This window comes from Nicotiana sylvestris, chromosome 8, assembly GCF_000393655.2.
Source record: "Nicotiana sylvestris chromosome 8, ASM39365v2, whole genome shotgun sequence".
Classification (NCBI taxonomy): domain Eukaryota; kingdom Viridiplantae; phylum Streptophyta; class Magnoliopsida; order Solanales; family Solanaceae; genus Nicotiana; species Nicotiana sylvestris.
Genome location: NC_091064.1, coordinates 1,180,312 through 1,207,211, shown reverse-complemented (window position 1 = coordinate 1,207,211; position 26,900 = coordinate 1,180,312). Strand labels below are relative to the sequence as shown.

At 37.0% G+C, this 26,900-nt stretch overlaps 1 protein-coding gene across 2 annotated transcripts; it reads left to right on the top strand.

Moving 5' to 3' along the window:
• Window positions 1-19,093: 19,093 nt before the first annotated feature.
• LOC104237723 (plant cysteine oxidase 4) lies at window positions 19,094-26,886 on the top strand. Of its 2 annotated transcripts, none has more exons than XM_009791925.2 (6): window positions 19,094-19,253; window positions 20,431-20,756; window positions 25,027-25,172; window positions 25,296-25,443; window positions 26,308-26,514; window positions 26,600-26,886. In XM_009791925.2, exons 2-6 carry the CDS (start codon window positions 20,657-20,659, stop codon window positions 26,716-26,718), a joined length of 720 nt encoding a protein of 239 aa, XP_009790227.1. In that variant the 5' UTR covers window positions 19,094-19,253; window positions 20,431-20,656; the 3' UTR covers window positions 26,719-26,886. The 2 variants fall into 2 exon arrangements, with proteins under 2 accessions (XP_009790227.1, XP_009790226.1); XM_009791924.2 differs by having other exon boundaries at window positions 20,428-20,756.
• Window positions 26,887-26,900: the final 14 nt, after the last annotated feature.

Sequence of the window (26,900 nt, the reverse complement as noted above, 5' to 3'; positions counted from 1 at the left end):
ATTTGGGTCACATAAATGTGCACCCGAGTTAAGGAAAATAAATTATTAAAGGCGCGCTTAAAGCAACTAGCGTGTTGTTATTTTGGGGAAAGCCGTGAAATTCGCTTAAACGACATGTCCCGAATTCTAAGTATTTTATATATATACATTTAGAGGGCCCCGCACTTTGTACATTTTTGTTTGTCGAGGCTCGTCTCATTCCTTATGAAAAGAATTTGCAACGTCATGGAAATGCATCTCAGACCACGCCACAATCAATGTACCCGTGGTTAGAGACACATTTCGATTCCGTTGAGATTGGGATTTGGGTCACATGAATGTGCACCCGAGTTTAAGGAGATAACATTATTAAGTACGCGCTTAAAGAGACTATCGCGTATTATTCTGGGAGGGCCGTGAGATTTGCTAAACGACCCATCCTGGAAACTGAATGCTTCGATAATATACATTTAACGAGGGCCCCGCAGCTCGTGCGTTTTTATTTATTTTTGTCGAGGCTCATCTCGTTCTTATTTTAAAAGGATATCCTATAGCAACTACGTTTCTTGTCGCGTTTGTCTCTACTAATTGAAAACAGTAGGTAGTCCTAATTAATTACGTGCTTGCAAGTTATCTATAACAACATTCAGAAAGGCTTAAAAATCAGAAACGAGGCTGCGTGCGCAGTCAGCCGAACAAATAATCACGGGCCCAAATCCAGCCCATGCGTGATGGTCCAGACCTGGGCCACTGCTTGTTCGATGCGGGCCTGCTTGGTCTGTTTTGACCTGGGCTCGACCTTCATGAGGTTGAGATTGCAAGTTTTGTGTTCTTTGTCTTAACAGGTGGTTTACTAGTTATATGAGACCATTAATCAGAAAAGGAAGAACTTAGCCAATGATGTACAGTTTTCATGCTTGGCATACATTACAGCACATATTACAAAGTAAACTAAGTCTGAGATGCAACCTATTTCATTGAGAATATTTTCACCTATCAGCATACATATGTAAACTACCATTTAGCTAATCTATATTGATATACACTGGGCATACAGGCTGCTTCTATTGTCAACACAGGAATGAAAATTATCATACAGTACATGATATCTAATATAACAATCTATGTATGAAAATCAACTTCAGGTCTTTTCTTTTTGCATTCATGCTCAATGTTCCAATTACATTTGATAGTGCATTGGTTGTGTACCTGGTATAGAGGACAAAGAAGAAAGGACTGATCAGCTGGGCAGTATGCAGTAAACACAGCAACAGTAGATACACAGCAACAACACAGCAACAAACCAACAATCACAAGTGTTTTCCACAGTCCACAGACAACCAGCAATAATTCCCAGAACAAAGAAAACCAGCAGATGGTCGAGCACCAAACAAGTAATCCCAGGAAAGAGTAATGAAACAACAGAAGTAACAGAGTGTTCAATGCAGCAACACCAGCAGTTCAACAATCACAAGCAGCTCAGTCAGTGCAAACAACAGAACTTGGCCCAGACAGCTTGACCAATATGAACTCTTATATAGCTTTCAGACAGTATTTGGTTACAGTGTTTACTGGAAATTTCCTTATGTTTTCAGTTTTCTTTAAACTCACAAGACCTCTCTCCAGACTAAAAATTCCAGCCCTTTTTAAGTTCTGAAATGGCCTATTTATAAGCCAAACGACCAGTGCAGCTAAGCTGCCTGGATCCTCCCACTTGCAGACTGCCCATATTAAACTCATGCTTAAGCATCTTTTGATGCCAGCCCTTTTTGTTCCCCACGCCTGGCTTTTCTTTAATCAAGAGTTATGGGTTCATTTAAGTATTCATTTTAAACCCCATACTCTTGTGTCTTGTTCCCCATTGGTATTAGTTTAATCCCAAATTAGTACCCTACTTGTCAGCTTATTTAAACTAAGCCTTTTCTGTTCTTTTCAAACCCCAGACTACCCCTGTTAAACCCTGCTTATTACTGCCCTGCCCCTTGCAGCATCAGGGCATTCTGAACTCATGAAAGTTCAAATTCAGGACTGCCCTGGACTGAACCTTTTCAGTCATTTTTGCAATGCAAACAAACTCATTTCAGACAATGCTGGGCATTCAGTCAGTGACAAGGTTCAATTAGTCATGTGAAATTATTAGCTTATTCGATCCATTAGTTATAGAAAACTAATCGACGACGTTTATCGAGTCGACTATACTAATTATAACAGGTAATAATCAGTCGTTCAAATTAACAAACACATACAGGGACCTAAAGGCATCAAACAACTTTTGTTCAATTATTGGGAACCTATATGAATTATTTATGCGACGACTCATCTAATCGAACATGTATATCACAGAATACGTTCAAAACATACACAGAAGACAATCGACCAAATAAAAGGTCTTTACAAGGACGGAAGAATTAAGAAAAGTATTAGAAAATACCGAACAAACGCAACAGAACATGCTAACAGACTCATCCACACAAAAACAGAAAAGGAAAACTTACTAGAAAATGTTCAAAGCAGGCCGACCCCAGTCCGAATTAGATTTGACCATTTGAGGCCAAACAAACTCTAACCAGGGTGTTCTCAACCGAGAACACCTTGGTTAAGGTCTATTAGACCTCAAACCCTCTATGAAGCAGGTCGGATTCCTCAGGCTCTTGTGTTCTAAGGTTCAGATTCTCAGATTTGATTTTTTAGAAGTTGTGGGTAGATTTGGACCAAACCAAGCTTGGTTTGGTCACGAGGAGGGTCAGGGGAGTGTCTGGTATGAAGATGGGGTGGTTTGGCATAGATCGAGTTTTGTCTCGAATCTTCAAATCCAGATTCGAGACGATGGGAGGTGATTTGAGGCTAGGGAGTAACGGATCCATGTTTAGGAGAGCGAGGGGGTCTTAGGGTGTTCAGGAGGTGGTCACCGGCGTTCATGTCGCCGGGTTCTGGTGAAAGGGAACCTAGGGCGGCTGCTAGAGTTTGGGGTTTCAGGGCTTGGGGAAGGAGACGAGTGAAGGGTGGGGTTCGGATAGGGGGCGTGGGGTGTGAGGGAAAGCTTATATACGGAGTGGGGGATTGGACCTGAGCCGTTAGATCAGATGATCTCAACGGCTTGGATCTGATGGTGAGAAATGAGACGGGGTCGTTTGATATTTAAACGGGGTCGTTTGGTTTAAGTGAGGGGCTGGGCTGAACCGGTTATTGGGTCGGGTTATGTTAAATGGATCAGGGGGTGTAATCCTGGTCGTCGATCCACTCGAGATCAACGGCCCAGCTTAGACGGGACAGAACGACGCCGTTTGGACCGTGTCCGGGCAGCCTGTGTTTGGGCTGTTTTTGGGCCTTAAAATTTTGAAACAAATAGGCCCAATCCGATTTTCTAAATAATTTGCACTCTTTTTTTTTGTTTTCTAATTTTAAAATTCAACTAAATTAAAATGAGTTTAAAACACACACTAATCAACACTTAACACAATCATCACACACGTATTACAAATTCTTTAAATGATTAAATCACAGCCTAAAATAAAAGACGCATATTTTGTGAATTTTCTTTTAATGACTGAACTATGGCTTAATTAACATGACATACATATTTTGTATTTTACTTGATAAGATAAAAATGAAAAATGGACAGAACCAACGAGCGACTACCAGCATATATCACGTAAAATCAAAAATTGTACAACGAGGAATCAATGATTGTATTTTGGAGAGATTGTCCGTGGAGCAAAAATCACGTGCTTATAGACTCTGAAACAAATAAACAAATCCCGTTTCGACTGTCCTTTAATTGGAGAAAACTCCCTGCACCCTCGCAGGGGCGGAAAAAGGAGGTGCGACAACTCTGGCGACTCTACTGGGGATAAGAGTTCCAGAACCACTGGTTTAGGGTTCAAGAATTCGAGCTTAAAATAACTGTTATAGTTGGCTTTATTTTTTATCTGATTTTTACATGATATATGCCTAATGTGCTAAATGATGCTTTTACCGCTTTAATATTATCTGAATTGTGTATATAAAACTGCTACGAAACCCTTCTTCTTTCTGAGTCTTCCGAATTTATGGTGTACACGTGCGCGTGGCCCACCTTTCTGTTAGAAGTCATACCAAATAAAACGAAGTTGGGACAAGTAACTAGGCCGGGTAGACTTTCGTGCTCCCGGTACGTTGCCCCCACTTCGGCTCAAGCTGTCCACTTGGGTAAGCCAGGGCTAGAACAATATGCCTCAGGTTTTTCACTTAGAATAACTCAGCTTCATGTCGGATCCCTAGTAGGAACGTTTGTTTGCATCACGTGCATTTGACTTTGGAGGCTCAACACAGGGGTTGGGTCTGTCTAGGACAGGTGTACCAAAAATGAAAATGACCATCCTGATGCATCTTACTTGCTCCTACTTGCGCATTTATTTGATTCGGACTTGTGTGTTGACTGACTTTTGAATATCAAGAACAATATTTTGAAATGGAAAAAAAAAATAAGCGGTTAGGGAATTGATTGTTTATTTTGAAAAAAAAAAAACCAATGCCCGAATACCGTCAAAACTCTTGCAGAAAATTTGAGAAAATGAAAAAAAAAATGTCTTATTAGTTTGTTTTACTAAAAGCAAAGGAAAAATAATAATAAAAAAAAAGTCGTTGTTTTGTCTTATTTTTTATTTTAAAAAAAAATATAAAAAATATAAAAAAGGAAAATAGTTTGTCTTCCCCTGAAAATGACAATGAAAAAGAGTCTTACTTTTAAAATAGTTTTTTTTTTCGTTTCTGAAAATGCCAAAATGAAAATGAAAAGAGTCGTGCTTTGAGAGTGGTTTTGTTATTTGTTGCTGAAAAAGAAAAAAAATCATGTTTTAAAATAGTTCGGTTAATTGGCCCGAACTACGCGGGTTTGATTCTCACCGGATGTGAGATACGTAGGCAACCCTCATCGGGTCCAACCCCACCTTTTTGCTAAAATAGCCAAAAACCAATAAATAAATAAAAACGTGTCAAAATTTTAATTTTGTCATAAATAAGTCGGGTGGTGTCTAACCTCCCCTTTTGCTAAAAATAGCCGAAAAAAATATGTCAAATTTTAATTTAGTCATAAAGAAGTCGGGTGACGCTGTTTTATCAAGACATAGCCGAATGTTCCCGAAAGGGACGCCGGAAGGCTGACTTTGCATAAACAGCCACCTTTGGGTCATTTTTTAAGATTTGGTCCAGTTGACCCACACAGCCTTAAAAATCTTCGTCCCCGAGATGTTGAAAGGCCGTGTTTGCAATATTGAGTTTTCTATTTTGAAAAAAAAAACGATAAAAAAGAGTTATAAATAAGTCGGGTGATGCTGTTTTGTCAAAAATAGTCGAATGTTCCCAAATGGGACGCCAGAAGGCTGACTTTGCATAAACAGCCACCTTTTGGGTCATGTTTAGGATTTTGGTCCAGTTGACCCACACAGCCGTAAAAATCTTCGTCCCCGAGGCGCTGAAGGGCCGTGTTTGCAACACCTGGTTTTTATTGTAATTTGAAAAAAAAACAAAGAGTCAACGGTCAGGTGAATACCGTTTTAGTCAAAAATAAGCCGAGCCAGCTTCGGCCGCGTCTTAAACCGTTCTTACCGAAATAGCCTTAGAGTATCTTTCAGTTGTCGAAAGACTATTTTCGTAAAAGAACGGACAAGTTTGTAAAGTGTCAAAATAATCCTCCCCGGCCTCAAAATTCATGTGAGATTTGGAAGGGGCCACATTTGCAAAAATAGCCGTTTGGTTGCATTTGTCAAAACGGGGAAAGGAAGCTAGCCTTTTTGTTTCGAGGTTATAAATTTTTAATTAGAATATGTGGGTTGTTTGATTTTCGAGTTTGTAGGTCATCTTCAAACCTTTGAAACTCAGTTTATTTTAATATGAAAATCGAAAAAATGATTAGTATTGTTTATCTTTTATTGGTCCGAACTACGCAAGGTCTGATTCATGCGGGGTCATGATACGTAGGCAATCTCCATAATATTCGACCACAACAAAAAATGAGAAAAAAATGAAGAAAAAAAATCGAAAGAAAAAAAAAATGAAAAAAAAATGTTGTTAATAATGGGGACCGACTGAGTCCATTTTAACCTGTTGTTTCGAATCACAAAGAAAGAAGGTGGTTGGTTTGTGGTAATCCGGACAATGACACCCAGAATATCGCGCAGAATCCTTTACTTGCACCTCATGATACACACTCTGCGGGAATCGGGTCTGATAACAGTAGCACTTGAATCCTATTGGGGACTTGTTGACGGAGGTTGATGATATTAAAGCTGATAATGGTCTTGGCAGTATTGATGCGAACGCTCAGTGGCTAAGATGCCAATTTTGATAAAGTGGGAGGACGCTCCGTTCCTTGGTTAGCAAGAGAGAAGCTTGTGGTGGCTTATTTTGTTGTCATTTCTGTTGTCCGGATTATTCTTAGGGTTGTAATCCGAATATTGTCTTGTGTCAAACCTTCTTATCTTTCCAGTTTGTCATATCAGTTTGTTTAAGTTTTGTCGAGGCTGTGTTAGGATTTTATTCTGGTTGTTTTGTTTGTTTTATTATTCAAATCATTTCGCCGATAGTTTAATACAAAATTCGGTCTTTTATTGTTTCCAGTCATCTTTTGTTTAGTCCTTTTATCATTTTTTGTTCAGCGCCGATTCTCGTGATATGACATGCGCACATATTGGGCCTAATCTTAAAAGTTAATCATAAAACCCTCGGAAGGTGATTAAAGCATTTAAAGGAAATAAGAACGGTTTGAGATTATTTGAAGCTCGAGTCATGTGGAACTGGGGCAAGTTAAACATAAAGAAAACCGTTAAATGCAGGGTTCGCCAAATTGGCATGAGGGTCGTTCATGAGAATGAGAGTGAGAGTGTCGCCCAGCAGTGCTTTAGAAATGACAAATGAAAAAGCAAGTGTTTAACATAATTGTCAAGTCCAGCACCATCGGAAGAGACTATAAATCTATGTTCAATCGTGTTGTTTGCACTTGGCATGTTTTGAAGACTGGAATGACGAAGGCATTTTGTTCTGCTACCTAAACACTTTATCCTTCGTTATTCCTTTTGAGCCTTATTTATTTTGTTTCATACCCCTTGTTCGGAATCAATAGCAACGACTAGGAAATACGAGCCTGGAAGGTAAAGGAAAAAATAAACAAACAAAAAAATGAAAAATGAGAGAAAAATGATAACAAAAAACAAAAGAAAGTCAGAAGAAAACAGAGGAATTGGGAACTACGTTTGACCTGATTCCTCAAAGAGGATACGTAGGCGCCTCACGGCTCGGTCATAGGGTGCATAGTGTGCATAGTGTGCATGGTGTGCATAGTGTAACAAAAAATTTAAAAAAAATATATAATAATAAATAATCCCCAAGCAAGAAACTGGGGCAAAGGTTGCGCTTGTTGTAAACAAATATGATTTCGAAGGTTGTAATTTTGAACCCCAAATTTGATTTGTTTTTGAGCCTTTAATACCCTTTCTTTCTAAGCCTATCCAAAAAACCCACATTACGGTCCAAAGAAAGACCTTCTGACCAGTCTGCAAAAGATGCCAAGTCAGACAAATGAGAGTCTTACCGGCGAACATAACATTCTGTTCCACAGCAGAAAGGACTCTAATCTCCAACAGAAAGAGTCATACCGGCAACACTCCAAAACCCCAGCTGAAAAGTGATACAAATGAGAGAGTCTTATCGGTGAAAACCTTCACATGCACCATAAGGTGATGAAAGTTGAGAGAAAAACCCAAAATGAGAGAGGCTTGATAGTGAAAACCCTTCGGGCACTACAAGTCGAATAAGATTAAGAATCAGATGGGGAATTGCCAATTGAAGATCTTGAAAGATGATTGACAGCAGAGGATAGGCCACATATGCATGTCATGACCATTAGAGTCGGTGTCTGCGTGTGATAGGTTTTTTTATTTATAGTTTCTTTTGTTAAAGAGTCATCTTTTTCCTTTGTCTTTTATTATGTTCCTTTTTATCTTTCTCCTTTCATAGAAAATTCCCCAGTAGAGTCTGTTTGGTCAGTACCAGTGGGAAATGACTTCAAAATAGGCCATCAACTCTCCAATCATGCAAGAGGAGATCTGACTAGTACATCCAAGTGGTATAGTCAGCAAGGAACAAGCGCGAGGCCAGTGTCAAGAAAGATATCCCCAGCAAAAGGGAATTGACAGAAGGATTGACGAGTGTCAAGAGGGATATCCTTGCAAAACCAAAGGTTATAAACCTCAAAGCCAAGGCCCATGAACACATCAAGGAGAGCAATGAGCATGATTTGGGAAATTCATGCGAGACTAAAAAGTCGGGGAAAAGCCAATTTCCGAGCTGTGCCACAAAAGAAGAGGGATATCCCCAGCGGAAAGGGATTATCCCCAGCAAATAATATCATCCCCAACAAGTTGTGGAACGCAGAGCAAGGAAGGAGAAAGGGAAATCCATCCCCAGTAGGAGTATCACAACTAACCACCGTTTTTTTAAACTAACAAATTTTGTTTAATTTGAAACAGGTAAAAGAAATGGCATTGATGTCGGAAAATGCATGCCATAAGGGAGACTGTAAAACTGGGGCAGAAAATTTTCCTTCCATTTGGAAAATTTTCTGGAAGTCAGGTACCCATTCGAGGAAGAATAAAAATAACACCAGTCTCAAGGGAAGTGGTCTTTGAACCAGTGTTGCCCCCGACATAATAAGTTTCCAATGAAGGAAGTTGATCCCCAGCAGACAGAACAAAGGGATCACATTTGTGCTCAGAAAAGCAAAGAGCCATTATCATCCCCAGCAGCTTCCAGAAGAATGAAGCATCAATTTGAAAGGATAAAATTCCCCAGCAGCGTTATCCTCAACAACGTTATCCCAAGAAGATAACACTTTTATCCCCAGCAATGTTGAGAGAAAATAAATTCTGAAAAAAAAAACCAAAAAAAATTTTGAATTTGAAGGAGGGGAAGAAAGGAGACTCCCACAGTGGTATTATCCCCAGCAAGCAAGAGCAAAGCAGAGCGAAGGAAGGAGAAAAGAAAAGAAGAAATTACGAAGGTAAGTTTCTCAAATAATTGATCTTTACATTTTCCTCCTAGGATAAAAGTCCTAATCTGATGAATTTCTTTCCCGATACAATCTTGGTCCGATGAAATTTTTCTCCCAAGATAAGATATCAAATCTTAGTCCGATGAATCTTTCTCCTAAGATAGAAATCTTAGTCCGATGAAATTTTCTCCTAAGATAACAAATCTTAGTCCGATGAATATTTCTCCTAAGATCATAACAAAATGGACCTAGTTTGACGATTTATCTCCTAGAGTCACAATCTTGGTCCGATGAAATTTTTCTCCCGAGATAAGATATCAAATCTTAGTCCGATGAAATTTTCTCCTAAGATACCAAATCTTAGTCCGATGAATCTTTCTCCTAAGACAGAAATCTTAGTCCGATGAAATTTTCTCCTAAGATACCAAATCTTAGTCCGATGAATCTTTCTCCTAAGATCACAACAAAATGGACCTAGTTTGACGATTTATCTCCTAGAGTCAAAATCTTGGTCCGATGAAATTTTTCTCCCAAGATAGTATAATAAAATCTTAGTCGGATGAATCTTCTCCTAGGATCAAAATCTAGTCTGATGAATTTTCTCCTAGGATAATTTGAAAAAAGAAGAAGTTTGAATTTGAAAAAAAAAAGTTGTTGAAATCTCGCCAACCTAAAGAAAGGAATGACATTTTATTTTAAAGTTGAAGTCAGGAGCCCCCTGAAGAATAGAATGGCGATTTATTGGTTGAAGTCAGGGGCCCCCCTGAAAAACAAAATGGCGATTTATTGGTTGAAATCAGGAGCCCGCCTGAAGAAAGGAAAGGCATTTTTTAAAAAAAAGGTTGTTAAAATCGTGCCAGCCAAAGAAAGGAATGGCATTTTTGAAAAGTTGTTGAAGTCAGGAGCCCCCTGAAGAACAGAATGGCGATTGATTGGTTGAAGTCAGGAGCCCCCTGAAGAACAGAATGACGATTTATTGGTTGAAGTCAGGAGCCCCCCTGAAGAACAGAATGACGATTTATTGGTTGAAGTCAGGAGCCCCCTTGAAGAACAGAATGTCGATTTATTGGTTGAAGTCAGGAGCCCCCCTGAAGAACAGAATGGCGAATTATTGGTTGAAGTTGGGAGCCCGCCCAGATAACAGAGGCATACATTTCAGTCTTTACATTTCAAGCATTGAAGTTGGGAGCCCGCCCAGATAACAGAGGCATACATTTCAGTCTTTACATTTCAAGCGTTGAAGTTGGGAGCCCGCCCAGATAACAGAGGCATACATTTCAGTCTTTATATTTCAAGCGTTGAAGTTGGGAGCCCGCCCAGATAACAGAGGCATACATTTCAGTCTTTACATTTCAAGCATTGAAGTTGGGAGCCCGCCCAGATAACAGAGGCATACATTTCAGTCTTTACATTTCAAGCGTTGAAGTTGGGAGCCCACCCATAGAACAGAGGCATACATTTCAGTCTTTATATTTCAAGCGTTGAAGTTGGGAGCCCGCCCAGATAACAGAGGCATACATTCAGTCTTTTCATTTCAAGTGTTGAAGTTGGGAGCCCGCCCATATTACAGAGGAATACATTCAGCATTAATTTTCAAGTATTGAAGTTGGGAGCCCGCCCATACAACAGAGGCATACATTTTAAGATCAAGTCAGAGGACAATAAAACAAAGGGTTACAATAGGAATCCCCAGCAGGAAACAATAAAAATCCCCAGCACCGGGAAGCAGAAGGTTGCAACAAGAGGTCACAACACAAACTCAAGTGCATGTGTCAAAAAGAAGAAAAGCACCGGAAAAAATATAAGCAGACAAGAAAGCAAGGCAAGAAGAACAAATTGCAGTCTAGCCTAGCTTCTTGTTTTCTTTTAAGCACGGTGTAACAAGGAGATCGGAAAGCAGTGGTAATAGCATGCAACAACAGTAACATTGCAGTCCCACGGTAGTCCTAGCTACCAAAACTTCTCGAACCACATTGACCTGATTCCTGTTTAGCCCAGGATATGTAGGAAACCTTTGAAGCAAAGGTTCGGTCAAATCTTTTTAAAAAAAAAATGCTTCACACGGAGTACTCGGATGGGCAAAAATCGCTCGCTTTATCTTTGCACGAAAACCCTTCGTGTCTTCGGGCAAAGAGGGCAGCTGTAAGCACGTGATTTTTGCCCTATATGAGAATTACTCCCAAAAAATTCAAAAAAATAAAATAATTTTCTTTGGTGTGCAATTTTGTGATATTTTGTGATATTTTTGAATAATTATTTGTATTTGTCTGTGCATGTTTATTTGGTAAATTAATAAAAATACAAAAAATATCGCATTTTGCATGTAGGATTTAATCCTATAATTGTTAGTAATTAAGTTTGGTTTACAAAAAATAAAAATTACAAAAATAGGCATCGTTTGCATTTTTAGCATTTAATGTCCAAATATACAATTTTATGCTTAATTATTACTTAATTGTGCGTTAATTGTTATTGGGAGTTAATTTGCGCTTTTATAACTTAATTTAGTTCTTAATAATAATTTAAGTATTTTTATAATTTAGTTTTAGAAATATAAAAGAAGAAAAAAAGAAAACAAAAATACAAAAATCGGAATTGGGCCTCTTCTTCAAATTCAAGCCACAAGCCCAAAAAATACCCAATCTTCCAAAACGACCCAGTCCATTTCGAACTGGGTCGACCCAGTCCATAACCCAACACCCCTATTATCTTACAAACAACACAAAACAAAAAAAAGGAGAAGAAAACCCTAAAAAAGGCTAAGTCATCCGCCCCACCTCCTATCTTCTTCTTCTTCCTCAAGCTCCCCTCCCTAGCATCAATGGCTGCCCTTCCTCACGCCTCAACACACACATACACACACACACACGACATTCTCCATCGTCCCATCAACCCCCAACACGAGCAACCATGGCTGCTTTCCCCCCGTTTCCCGTTGTCAAAACCAAACGACCATTGGAGTAGCCTCACGTCCACCACTGTTGCTGCGCTTTCTTCTGGTCGTTGCAGCTGCTACTGCTGTTCCTTCGTCATCCATGGAGGCCCTTCTGCTTCCATCTTCTCAACATCAAGTCCAAACGACCAAGCTGCTCCGTTCTCCAAAACACAGCAATGAGAGCTGCTCGAAACCAACCCAAAAACGAGCTCTACCGTTGCTCTGTCGTGCTGCTGCGTCGCTGCATTTTCAGCTTCACCATTATTGCTGCTGGTCACGTTTCTGCTTCAGCTGCCTCGTCCAGCTTCTGCCTCATCGATATAGGCAACCATGGCTGCCATTACGACGCCTCAACATCGAGCTTTGGTCCGTCGAGTCTTTTGTACGTCGACTCGAGTTGGTCGTTCAACGAAAGGTTCCGTTTCTCCATTATTAATACCTGTTGTTAATTTGTAAATGCTTTACATAGAAATGACAGCCTTGTTGCACCCCCGATTTGTTTGGATTTGTTGATAAATTCATGAAGATGACAGATTCATGTTTGTTATGTTTGAAGTTTGTTAGTTCTTCATCAAGTAATTTAATCTCGAGTGTTTATTTTAGTGTGAATCGTTCATTTTTGTTATAATGTTTGTTTTAAGTTGAAGTTAAATTGATTATTTGAAGATTAATGATTTGAATATGTTTATTTATTTTGTTTAAGTTTAATTCGAAGTTTGAACAAAGTTTGTTTGTTATTGTTATTGAATATTTTCATTCATGTTCATACTTTGTTTGGTTGATCTTGAATCCGAAATTTGTATAGTTTGATTTCTTGTTTATCATTTATGATTATTTCTTGAATTTGTCTCATAATCTTGTTTAAGTTTAATATAGGAATTGTTTGTTGTAATGTTGTTAGAGTTGATTTTAAGTTCAATATTATTGAATTTAGAAATCTGAATATACTTGTTTGTTGTTGTTGTTGTTGTTGAATCCGAAAATAGGTTTGTTTGTTGCTAAAATATTGTTCAATCAAATTTTAGTTGTTCTTTGTTGTTCAATCATGTTCATGAGATTTGTTGTTGAAATGTTGAAGAAATCATGTTCATGAGATTTGTTGTTTGAATTTATGTAGAAATTGGTCATATTGACTATATTTTGGTTGAGTTTGATTAATTGATTTGTTATAGCTGATGGGGTAATTTGGTAAATCGCAGTACGTTTGGGGGTAAAATAGTAATTGCAATAAGGTCAGAGGGGTAGTTTAGGAATTGTACATTTTGTAATTTTTTATATGAAGTATGGGGGACAAAATGTAATGGGGTGGGTTGTGATATAGTTGTTTAATATAAAACGGGACAAGACAAAATTTAGTGGGGAGGAATCTTGTATTTGTTTAGTGAAGCATGGGGGACAAAATATAATGGGGTGGTGATGATATATTTATTTAATGTAATGAGGATGAGTGAGAAGATAATGGGTTTGGTAGGGAAAGAGATTGATTTTAATTGATTAAAGGCTTGGGATTATATATAGGAAGTCTTGAACACAAAACAAACACACACAGATAGAGGAACGAATCTGAAGATATGAGAGAGAACATAACAGAAAAAAACGAGAATAGGAAAGAGAGAAAAAAGGGTTGAACATTTAGGAGAAAGAAAAATTCCGAATAATATTAAAGCTTTCAAATAAAAAAGAACTACAAAAAAAAATCTTCTGCTTTCTTTATTGTTTGAAATCAGTATTAATTGTTGTTGTTTGATTCAAAGCTTGAAACTTTTTTGGGATTACTGCTCTACTGGTTTGCAAACTCTTTTCCTGGGTTGTTACTGTTGCTGGGCTGTTGTTGCTGTGTTGTACTGTTATTACTGCTGCTGATTCTCATCTTCATTTTCTTTTGCTTCCAATATCAGGTACATATCTGTAAACTCATGTCATGAAAAGCTTCAACATGACAAGTAAATGAAGTTTGGAATTATAAGGATGTCTTCTACTCATTTAAATTTTATTAGTTTAAGTTTCAGTTTTGTTTTAGTTGGTTAATATAGTATTATACTTGACATGATAAACTGTTAACTAATTAACATTCTGGAGTAGTAAATTCCACGATAATCTTATATGTTTTAAGGACTAGTGATGACATTTACTGTTTGAATTGTTGAGATAGGGAACATGGCAGAAAGTTGGCCATTAATTACATTTTGTGATACTGTTGGTTAAGCGTAGGATAGTATGGAAATACCAAGAAACTACATTACTGGCATATCTCGTCCAATATTTGATTTTGTTCAAAGCTAGATGATTGTTAGTTGTATTTTGATCATATATGGTGCAATAATGGTTATGTGTATAATCAATAGTTGAAAGGTGAATTGATATAATCCTTTACGATTACAATGTTGGAATATTGTGAACAGTTCATGATGTATGTTTGCGTTATATGTGATGTCGTCTTATTAAATCAATTGGTAGATTAGTTCTCTTTCTTAATAACAAATGACCATAGTTATTTTGAGAGTGCGATCAACTCAATTCTAAAAAAAAACAAAGTATAAAAATAATGTCAATAATTTTACAAAATATAGAGTTAGTGTTTGCAAATATTCGCATAGGCCGAGAATAAGAATTGGTTTGATTATATTTATCCTAAAATTCAATCATCGTGAGCAAATTAACCAAATAATCATACATTTGGATTAAAAACAAGTGGTGTAGAAGAAGATTGGATTTATAAATTGCAACATTTTAAGAATGTGTAAATAGCATTTGCTACAAATAGAATAATGCAAATTCTTCGAAAAAATATTAGTTTGTTTATCCGTTTAAATCTTTCCGAATTTTGCGTGTAATTCACTTTTTATACTAATACCATATTAACTAATAAAATGGTAAGTGTAGCCGCACATTATTTATTCTTTATCATTAATTTCTTAAATTTGAATAATCTTTGAGAGACATAACCCATACGTGTAAAATATAACTCGCGGTCAACGCCTAATAAATTTTGAATTCTTTTTTCAAGAAATTTGGTGGCATCCCAATCGGTGATTCTCCATGACTCTCACATTTAAAAATAGATGGATGCAATAAACATTTGTAGAGAATTTATATTACCATCAAGAATATTTGCATAATTAGGGATGCGTTCGCGCGACTTGATTATACTTCTAAAGGCAATTCGGATTATACGTTCGCGCAACTTCGAGCAAATTTTTAATAAAAGGGGTTCCTCGGAGGATGTTAAAATAATTTCATATAACCCGAGATGTGCAGTTCACTATTTAATAATACAAGGGTGATGATATTCTTAATTTTATTTCGAACATATTTTTTTTATAACAAAAATATAAAAATATTATCAATCTTATTGTGTACACGTATGCATGACACGATTCTCTACGTTTATAAAAAATATATAATACGAATATACGTGCGCGTGATTCGTTTCAAAGAAGGGTCTATAATCATAAACAATATAAGGCGGTAACGAAATCAGGCAACAATAAAAAATATATTTAGTAAATCGAGATAATTAAGCCAAGTATAAAAATGGTTAAGCGACCGTGCTAGAACCACGGAATTCGGGAATGCCTAACACCTTCTCCCGGGTTAACAGAATTCCTTATCCGGATTTCTGGTTCGCAGAATGACAAACAGAGTCATATTCTCCTCGATTCGGGATTAAAACCGGTGACTTGGGACGCCATAAAATTCCCAGGTGGCGACTCTGAAACAAATAAACAAATCCCGTTTCGACTGTCCTTTAATTGGAGAGAACTCCTTGCACCCCCGTGGGGGCGGAAAAAGGAGGTGTGACAGCTCTGGCAAATACTAGACATGGTCGAATTTCAACAGTGGGGACATTTGTTCAAGGTGGATGTGCCCAAAGTCTATGAGGATGAGGTCCAAAGTTTTTATGCAGACCTCTTTCCTGTTGAAACTGATCATATTTGTGCTCTGGTCAATTGAATTGATATTGTTTTGGATGTTGCTCTGCTTGGGGACATACCTAAGGTCCATGCTGATGGTATGTCCTCTGTAAAGAATGTATGCAGTTCAAATTTTAGAAATGCTATTGTAAATGAGGGAGCAGTCCAGCGGGGAGAACGAGTACACAAGAAAGCTTTGCTTCTTGTTTATCAGCTATTGTTTGAGTTGGTAAACAAGGTTCTTCCCCGTATTGGATGGGTTCCGCGCTGTAAACTTGCCAGCCATCATGATTGAGAACATGCAAAAGGTGGCAACTTTTAAAGATAGAACCCATGGTCTTCCTTATGGATTTCTTCTCACGCATGTCTTCAAGTTCTTTGATGTGCCTTTGGGACAACCCAAGATAGGGATCAAGAAGCGAATCTTCTCTCAAACTACTTTGGAGGAATGTGAATGTGTTGAAAAAGGCGGAGGAATAGGAAGTACTTCAACAATCTCTCAGCTTATAAATGCCCAAATAGTGCTACTGAGGAGATTAGGAAGTTGAAGGCAAGGAATGCCATTCTGGAGAGTCAGCAGGCCCAAGGGGCACCAGGGTCAAATGAGGAGATCGCTCGTCTGACCAAAGAAAATGTTGATCTCAGGCAACAAATGGAAAACCTGAAGGAGAAACTGCTCGCAGAGCAAATGTCGGTCAATGCCCGAATTGATCTCATTCTCAACACTCTTGCTGCAGCTTCTAAACCCTCTCCTTCTAGTGTCCCCTAGGCTAACCCTCTAGTGACCAGTTTATGGATTATCTCTTTTGTTTTTTATGACTCTATGGCAGTTGTTTTTGTTTTTTCTTTTATGGTGTGGATGAAATTTCCTTATACTGCTCCTGATGATAACAATTCAAATTTGCCTTTTGCTGTAATGGCAAAGGCTTATGTTTTATAAAAAACTATCCTCTTTTGCTGTTTATTGCTTATGTTTTTCTGCTTCTCTTTTCTATCATGCTGTGTGCACATCTGTGACATGAGTTAGCTAGGCTAGACTTCTTTATGTTAATTGCTTGCTTGTGTATTTTTACTGATGCCAAAAAGGGAAAGTATAATTGAAACATGGATCTGATTAAGGGTAAAGCATAAAGTGAGGGGGAATTTGTGAAGTTCATGTTACTTCATCTGGTTAATTCTGCTCTAAACATGTGTTATTAATTTTTAAGTTTGTCATCACCAAAAAGGGAGAAATTGATGGGTTTACAGTACCTTAGCTTTATGTTTTTATGATCTAACAAGCTTACTGTCAAAGAACCAGATAAGGAACCTGACACACTTGGTACACAACTCAAATCAATGGACTCTAACACAGGGACCTCATACCCTTGAGTTTCCCTGAAAACAGTACGAAGTCAATTGTCTACAATTGGAAAGTGACTGCCTGCATTGTACACAGAAACAGTGCAACACAGTTCAGCAGTCACTTCTCATTGACCTACCAAGTGATTACATCATTCAAGTGATGTCATCCATGTTGTATTAACATTAAAACATTACAACAAAACATCACTTGAACACTTAGAGAATTCACTCAAGCATCTGACAATCAAGCATTCAATTCTCAAGTGCATCAAGGACAAAGAACAACACTACTACGGACCAGTTCCTACAACAAGTATCTTGTATGTCCTTAGTTGAGTTGTAACTTTGTAATTTTTCTTCATTGTAATTCCTACCTTGCTTATCTAGAAGCGTTACTTAGGAACCCCTTGCAAATCATAAACCTTTAGTGTTTGTGTTGTGACTTGAGTTAGTCATGAGTTGAAGCCTTTGTAATAGGTGTATTGCAAAGTGGCTTGTAATAGGCGTATTACAAGTTAGTGAGAGATTAAGAGTTTAATTCCTAGATTGTAATCTAAAGTTGCTCATATTGAAGTTGAAATCCTACCAGTGTAGGCCGTGGTTTTTTATCCTCTTGAGCAAGGATTTTTCCACGTAAAAACTCCCTGTTCCATTTATTTAATGCTACATTAGCCTTCTATGTGGAACTTATATAAGACCTGGTCTCTATATAGTTTGGTGGACTCATATATTCTATCAGTATGTTATATATAAAATTATACTATAAATTTTATACACTTATCTGCTTTTTAAATAAAAACAATTTATAACGCGAGCTAAAAGTGAAAAAAAAAGTCCTCAAATTTTACTTACTATATTACGGTAATTATTTCCAATTTGCCTCAACCCCTGTCTCATGAATTGAGAAAAGGGAACCCAATGAAAAAATACACCGTAAAAGAATTCGGTTATGCTAGGTTTGGCCATTGTGTAATACTCGATGGTCATGAACGGATAGTAGATATTCAAAATTATTGAAGTACAATGCAAATTTTAAAACCATGAATCATTCATGGATTTGCACTTATATGAGCTCAAAAACCAGGAATTATTATTAAATTCTGAACTATTAAAACGTTAATTTAGTCGGACTAGTGACTACTTTGCTAATGCATATAGAACTAAACTCTAATAGCAAGCCCAAGAATGGCTAAACTAACTATTTTTTTTCAGAATGCTCTTGTGGCCCTGCTATTTGTTCATTCACTCTTCGAGGGATATTTTCACGTATGATCTTTTCGAGGGTTAAGATTTAAATTACATCACGTGTTAGCTTAGTAGGCTAAGGCTTTAAATGTCTGCATTTAATGAAGCTTTAAATTTGAATTGTTTCTATTTTGGCCATTACATGTATTTATTTTTTTAGCATTTGAATGAATTGTAACATTCATATCTAAATTGTTAAATGTATTTATATTATTCTTTTACAAATCATTTAATGAATTCTAATATATTTGAATGATTATGACATATAACAAAGTCTTATTAAGATGTTGTCCTTTCACACCGCTATCGTTACTGCCACCACTAGTTACCACTATTTATGGCGCACAACCATCACCACCATCAAACACTGTAGTTAGTCTTCACCACATACTTCACTTGTAATATTACATCGAATATGTTATTGGTGATATGTATAAGATTATATTAAGAGTTACTCAATATACTGATTCTAACTAACCTAAAAAGGTGTTTACACTATTATACACCCACAAAATCAATCTATTCTATAGTAATTGCGAATGCTAATCCATTCAATTTTCCACGATAATAATATTATACTAATAAATATATAGAAAGAGAAATAAAAAGACAAAAATGATATTCATGTGACTTACAAGCAGAATTTAGGGCAATAATTCCAGGTGGTCAATGAGAGCGAGCGCCATAGTCTATAACTCCAATAAAATCCAAATCTCCAACCCCTCCAAAAAGGCTCAGAGAAAACGCAATCGTTCTCTCTCCCTTTCTCCTCTTACCTCCCCGCGATCTCTCTGTATTTCATCTTCAAAAGGTATGATTTTCTCCGCTTTTGATTCCCTGTTTCCATTAACAATCGTTACAGCAATTTCATTTTTTTCACGCGATATACATATACACATACACACATATATATTATATATTATATATATATATATATTTATATATGTGTGTGTGTGTGTGTGTGTATAAGCTCCGCATAAATAGATTTTTCCAAGCATAAGGTAAATAAGTAGGGTTATGGTAAGTTAGACGTCTATAGTGAAAATAGTCTTAGATCAATCTTCTGAAAATGAGGCGTAATTAATTGTATGTAGAGTTTAAGTTATATATACATCGTCATTCAGGTCACTTTTACATGTTGTAGCAGGTAATCTGTCTTATTTTTCAGGATTACAAATCACACTTTTTATGGAGACTTAACTGTAAATATCCTTTAGGTGAACTGATAAGGTTATATTTATGTGTTTCGTTTTCTTTTGCAGCTATTTAATGATATGCTTGTTTCGTTTCCGGTTCATTAATCACTGAATGAGTATTTTTTTTTTTCTTCCATTGAGTTCTTCAATTGACATGGAGTTTCACTTTTGCTTGGGAATTTCTTCCTAGTTCCTATAGTACTCAATTTCCAAGCTACTTCAATTTCTTTTTCTTCTTTTCTAGTTTTCAGTTGTTTGATAATTTGCTAATAAAAGTATATTACAAAATAATCCCATCATAATTTAATTCCCGTATTATATAACCCCCACATTATAATCACAGTGTAACCTGTTCACAACCAAACGGCCCCTTGGGGCATTTGACGGTTTTAAAAGTTAGGTTACTTAAAAGCTAATTAGTGCTAAGCGTCTATAGTAAGTATTATTGGTAACTAGAAAAATAAGGTAAGTAACCTCTTACCATATAAACTACATTGATACTGCAAATAGTTTAACATTGTTAGGCTATATAATTTTAATCCATTTACAAGTATGGATTTTTAACTAGTGAAGTTAGCATGGAATATCAGCTTTACATGAACTTGTTTTTTATTGGAAATGGAATGCTGGGTTTGTCAAAAATATTTTGCTATTAATAGGGCTTCAAGTCCTATTTTTGGTAATTTAGTTTGGTATTTAATAGTTTCTTCTCAAGTTCAAAATACAATGTTGAAATTTTTGTGGTTTTCTGCAACGCTGAGTTTAACGGTTGTTTTTTTGTCTGTTTAGTAGGTGGCAATGATAATAGATAGCTGGATCTGTTAAGCACCACGTGGATACATGATCATCGGCTTTGTTTGCATTTGAAGTCCAGCCTGTGCCTGATTGTTTACTTGAAGGGTCTTCTGAGAAATAGAGGACCCTTCAGACAGGATTTTTTGGGTTAGCTTCAAGTTGTTAGCTATAAGATAAGTTCGGTGCATAGGCGGTCAGGGTAAAGGTGGTCGGTTCGATAAACATGCCAGCTGTACAAAAGCTTTATAATGCCTGTATAGCATCACTTTCTCCTGATGGACCCATATCAGAAGATGCTCTTGAGAAAGTTCGTTCTCTCTTAGGTAGGTGTTCTGAATTTTAGTCTCTTTTTTAATTTTACTTGAATGTTGGCCACATGTATAGATTTCAATAAGCCACATGGTTTAGTTGATTCATTTGTGTTTTCTTCTGTTTACTCTATTTATTTCTACATGTTGGTGAAGGCTGTTTGGGGGTTCTGTAGTATAATTCTTTTGTTTAGGAGTTGGAGTACAATTATGTATCATTTCTATATTTGAGTAGAATCTCTTACTTTTGCACTGTATAGTTGTAGCACGCTTCTCTTTGAAAACCTATGTACATGATTATTCTTATGCCATTTTGAGGTTGGGCATGGACACTAATTTTTTGTTGGTCTTCCTCAAATTGATAAATGCGGTGTTTGTTGGTAGTAATACATTAGAAAATATGGGGTTTTAGCTACTGTCTGCCAGTGGCGGAGGTAAGAATTTCGCCAAGGGGGTTCAAAAATGAAAAAAGTTAAAAAAGATTGTAGCTAGTGGGAATTGAACCAATGACCTTACAAAAGTTTGGAACCCTCTTGACCACTAAGCTATGTTTTTGGGCTGTGTCAAAGGGATTCAAAACATAATATATAGAGGTAAAAAACAGATTTTGCTTTTTATGGGTTCGTGTGAATCCCCTTCCGCCCCCCTAAATCGGCCCCTGCTGTCTGCAGCCTGGGCAAATGGGGAAATATAGTATTAGGCAAAGGACAAAAAATTATTGTCTTGTTGCGCTCAGGGTGTAAATATGCTTGTATAAACTAGTCCCCTCTAACAAAACTAGTTGGAGAACATTAAATTCATCTCTTCAAAGAAAATGAAAATATTATACTAGTTGTACTATGCCAACAGAAGATGAGTGCAGCATTGCCGAGCAAATGAGCCGCATATGTTTAGCCCTCTTTCATTAATAATGGGTTTATCTATCTTTTTTCTTTTCGAGCAAACTAACATGACCTCTTGAATCCGATGAGTACTCAAAACGCTTTTCATGCTTGAGCTCTCTGTTGCTGCCAATATTGTGAAGGAAATATCTTTATCCCGAGACTAATAACTTTGATATTATCATTTTCATATTTAAGATCTACACTTCCCTTTTTCAACATAGGAGGGTGAGGGGCCTTCTTCCTAAAAAACCTTTCCAACTGCCTCTGTGCCTTTTGAGCTAGAGAGTGGTATGGTGTTCACTTTAGCACTATCTGAGCTTGAATGTTCTTGTCTGTTGAAAATAATGTTTGCTCCCTGCCTCTTGAAAGTTTTTTGCTCTCCCACCCCCTTTTATTGGATAAGAGAATAATTTTATTGAAGTTGTGGGGACTGGGGAGAAACCTCGTATACAAGAAGTATATGAAAAATCTCCCACCCCCTTCAAACTCTTTCTAAATCTCTTCCAGTTTCTGTGATTGTACTACGTATATTTCATGGTCAATTATGCCTTTCAATTTTATACCTTAAGTGTGCATTTAGTTTAGCGCATGATATTTCAATGTCATTCCAACTTCCTTATTGTTGATTAGTTAAACACGGAGATTTAAATGGAAGTCTGATTCTTTACGACTTGATTAGGAAACTGTGGAGATTAAATGTAATTTTGATTCTTATATGAATTTGCACGGGCGTCTTTGAGGCTCTACTTTTTGGAGATTTGTGTCTTAAAACGGGAAATTAATTGGGTTCAAAGGATTTTTGTGTGGACTGGGCTGGTTGATGATTGATGATTGATGATTTAGAGAAAAGAAAGAAACAGAGGGCTATTTGGGCACTGAAATATGATGAGTATGAGCAGGTCCTTCTAAAATTTATACTCTCTTTTTTCTTTCATATTCGAGAAATCCCCGAGTTCCAATGGCGCACGGTTTGAAACTCGGTGGATAGTTGACTCGCCCCTCTACCCTTCTTTACTCAAGTACAAGGCTTTTGTTTGTGGCAAGGTTCGAACATGACATGTGCCTAATCCACACATCCCATGCTCTAACTACTAGACCAAAGCCCTGGTGGCCTTTTGAAATCCATTCTCCAAGTTTATGATTATTCTAGAATGGAGGTGCTTACAAATAACTATAGAGCCAAGTTACTCTCGTTATACACTAAAATTAAAGTTGCAAAACTTTTTGAATGATAGTTTAGATAATTAAAACAGCGGAAAATTTCTCCCACCGAACTCATTATGCATCAGATTTAGGGATAAGGTTGCATTTCTACAAATGCTTACAAGTCTCTGCAGATTTGTTTCAAATCGCTTTTCTGTTCAAGAAAATGTCACCAATGTCTCTAGATTTTATAGCACTAAGATGTGGAAGTATGTATGTGGGATCCGCTATGAGGTTTGGACTATTGAGAGCCTGAGAGGAGGATGTTCAATGAAAGCGGAAAGGTTAAAGCTAAAAATGATTATACTAAAGATCATTGAAACAAAATCCTGATGATCCTCTAGGCTTTATCTGAGAAACTACTAGATAGTTGCTATCAGAATGACTAGTGTGACGCTTGCTTGTCAAATATTTTCTGACAGATTTTCTTTCATAAGAGGCAAGAAAGTATTTTGGTAGCAATAGGCATACATGATTGCTGTAGGATTTCATATGGATTGCTTGTGCATCTCCAAGTCACCTTACAATTTGTGGGCTCTTAGTTGGTCAGAGAACAAACTACATATAGTTCTATGGTTGGAATTATAAGATTTGTGAGTATAGGGAGGACTTCTAATTATTGTTAGCGCAATGTGGAAGAAAGGCAAAAAGTAACTTGAGTACGACAATGTTATTAAAGAAATTGAATTTGGTTCACCAAAATTACACGAGGTATGTCGGGTGGGTGGGAAATGGAGCTGAGATTCTTAAGGAAACTAATGAGGTGGATGCATCATGATATGATCGATTGATCATAGGGACTCCAAAATGTTGTTGGAGAGGATTGGTGTGTTCCTGTATCAGAATGGTGGAGTTGGCTAAAATGATACACAATCAGATTAAACCTATGTGGAATCATGTATGTTTATCAAGTCTGATATGTGTGTGATATCTAGTTTTAGCAAGTTTTTTTAAAACTCTGTTCCAACTCATTTAACACTGGTACAATGAGGCCAATGAAGGATCTGGTTGATTAGGATAATCTGAAGAAACTTCCGAAGATGAATGTCCAGCTCTTACAATTGAATCATATAGTTTGTTTTATGGATAAGTATTGATCAGATTGTTTATCAGATATCCTGCTTAGCAACAATGTCAGGTGGATAACATCCCTTTAACTCTCTTCGATGTCAACAGTCTCTTACTGCAAAGAACTCATGGATGTTATAGCACAAGTGAGATAGGAAAATCAACACATACATTTTTATCAACTGAAGCACAAATGAAGAACCAAATACTTGCGGCCGACACCAAAAAGTCCAGTAGCCCTATTTTATTTCTCCTTTGTGTGAAAGAAGGAAAAGTAACAATTTTAAAACTTAAATTAGTCTATAAATGTATTCCATCTCTTATTATCATGAAGTTACTGATTTTGTAAGCTGTCATTGATGTCATGCAACTCCTGGGAGGTTGTATAGGAGCTCCTTTTTCTTTTCTGTGATGGTGTTGGGTGGGTGTTAGATTGGTGCTGAGAAGGTAGAGATGAAAAGGTTTGAGGTTGGTACTATTTAATCTAACGACGTGTATTAAGGATTTACCTTACTTGTTCGTTACAGGGGTGAAGAGAGCAGCAGCATCTTTTTGGACTGAATGAGGATGAGAAGTCTATGGAAAAAAGTGAAATCTCAGCTCTCCATATGAAGCTGCTATGCTAGTTGGAGGGTGATTGAAGGAACAAAGCTTTTTTCTGGCTCTATTAGTTAAGTTATATAGAGAAAATAAGGAAGTTGGGATTGGGGAGCAGTATTAAGAAATGAAGGGGATTAAGGTCCATGATGCTCTATAAAACTTTTCCTTTTCCGTAAGGATGCTAAATTCGGGAAGTAAATGTTCTCCTTCTCCAATCTGCTATCTGATCCAAGTCAATTTGGTTTGATGCAGGTTTCATGAAGAATCCGTTCATTCCTGAAGCATTTTAATGTATATCATTCTTTTGTCAGATATTGCATAGAATTGCAAAATTCACAGTTTTAAGTAATTTTTTTGGAGACTTTATTCCTTAGTTTCTATATTCTCATGTGTATGACTAGTATCCGTTGAGACTATGAGGTGCAGTGTCAGATATTTGTTGAATCCTTTGCCTGATACCCTAAGATTTATATTGCTTTATTCTTGAAATTCTCATGTAATTAGTACGTCGGCTGTTCATTTTGTTTCAGACAAAATCAAGCCTTCTGATGTAGGTCTTGAGCAGGAGGCACAACTTGTCAGGAGTTGGAAAGGTACCATGCGCGAGCATAATGGGGGTATACGATCGATCCTGCCAATCAAATACCTGCACATACATGAATGTGAGAGCTTCACTGTAAGTGTTGCCGTACTGTTAGATTTTTTTTATTTATTCCATTAGATTGATGATGTTGTGCTATAAGGAGTGATGTGAAAACTGCATAAGTGAGATCCGCTAACCTGTTGAATGTTCTTACAGATGGGAATATTCTGCATGCCACCTTCTTCAATCATTCCTCTACATAACCACCCGGGGATGACCGTTTTAAGTAAGCTTATATATGGTTCCTTACATGTGAAAGCCTATGATTGGATCGACAGTCCGGGGCCTTCAGTTCCACCCGAAGGTATGTACTTATTTGAAGCGGATGTTTTGCACGAAAGTTTTTTAGGACTTTCTTAATGGAGATAATATGCTCTTTTTTGAAATATCATTTCATTGCAGAACGTGGAGTTGTCTTATGTGATGTTCTGATGTTCAGTTACTTTGAAGTTACATCAGTGCTTGATTTATTCTCTGGAATTTGATTAGTTGGCAGGCATTCTTTTCTCTATTTCACTTGGACTTGGTGTTCTTTGACTGACCTTTCTTTTCTTACTACTACAATTGGCAATAGTTTGTGTTTCAGTGTGATTAAGATACTTAAAAAACATTTTGTTTTTGCTGGTTTCGTTTTGGCCTGGTGATGCTCTATATCATGAATTCGATAACAAAAGGTCCTTGTAAAAAGACTAGTATAGTAATGGTTCTTTAACAAGAGTTATTGGTCCTTTTTATAGTAAATCGTATTCGAGGTTTAATTCACATCCTATGCGGAATTTGCATTTCATTGCACAAATGATCACAGTTAAGTTCAGTAGACTAGCAAGGCCAAGGGTTTACTTCGCATATCTTGCAGAATTTTGTATCTCAATACTTTTGCACAAAGGTGAACTGTATGGTTGCATTGTTCCTATACAAATGGTAACTGTTAATATCTGTCTCACAGAAAGGAAAAACAAAGACATTGAATTTCCTTAAGACTCAGTACTCAAGTCTAGAGTCTTGGAACTATAATGTATTACTGGAGAGAGCTGGCCATTGTGTCATTTGGCTGGAAGGAGTTGCTTCTTTGGAACTGTTTTGATTGGGATCAATTGTCATGCAAAATCTTGATCTTAGGTTATGCTGGCATTTACTATGTTCGGTACCTGTTTTAAATGGTTTTCAGGTACAAGACCAGCTAAGCTTTTTAAAGATTGTGAGATGACTGCTCCATGCGGGACAACTACTCTGTATCCAACGAATGGAGGCAATATTCATTGTTTCAAAGCTATAACCCCTTGTGCTATTTTTGATATCCTTTCTCCACCTTACTCTTCCAATGATGGACGTCATTGCACTTATTTCCGAAGGTCTCCTCGAGGAGATCTACCTGGTAATAACTCTGGTGCCAACTTTTATATGAATATGAACATGCAACTGTATTACAAATCTTACTTTAAATGCTTTGCATCGTTAAGGCGAGCTCGAGGTGGATGGGAAGATATTCTCAGAGGTTACTTGGTTGGAAGAGTTTCAACCTCCTGATGACTTTGTTATTCGTCGAGGGCAATACAAAGGTCGTGTTATCAAACCTTAGGATGGTTCAATTTTTGGTTTTATCATTCATTTTTTTTAATGCAGTGAGTAGTTAATTTGGGATGAGGTGAATTTATAGTATGTCTCAACAATGTGAAAATAATGACTGGTGTTCTCTATAGAATAGGACATTTCTTATGTACATATCAATATACCGTACATTAATTTACTGATCTCACCTTA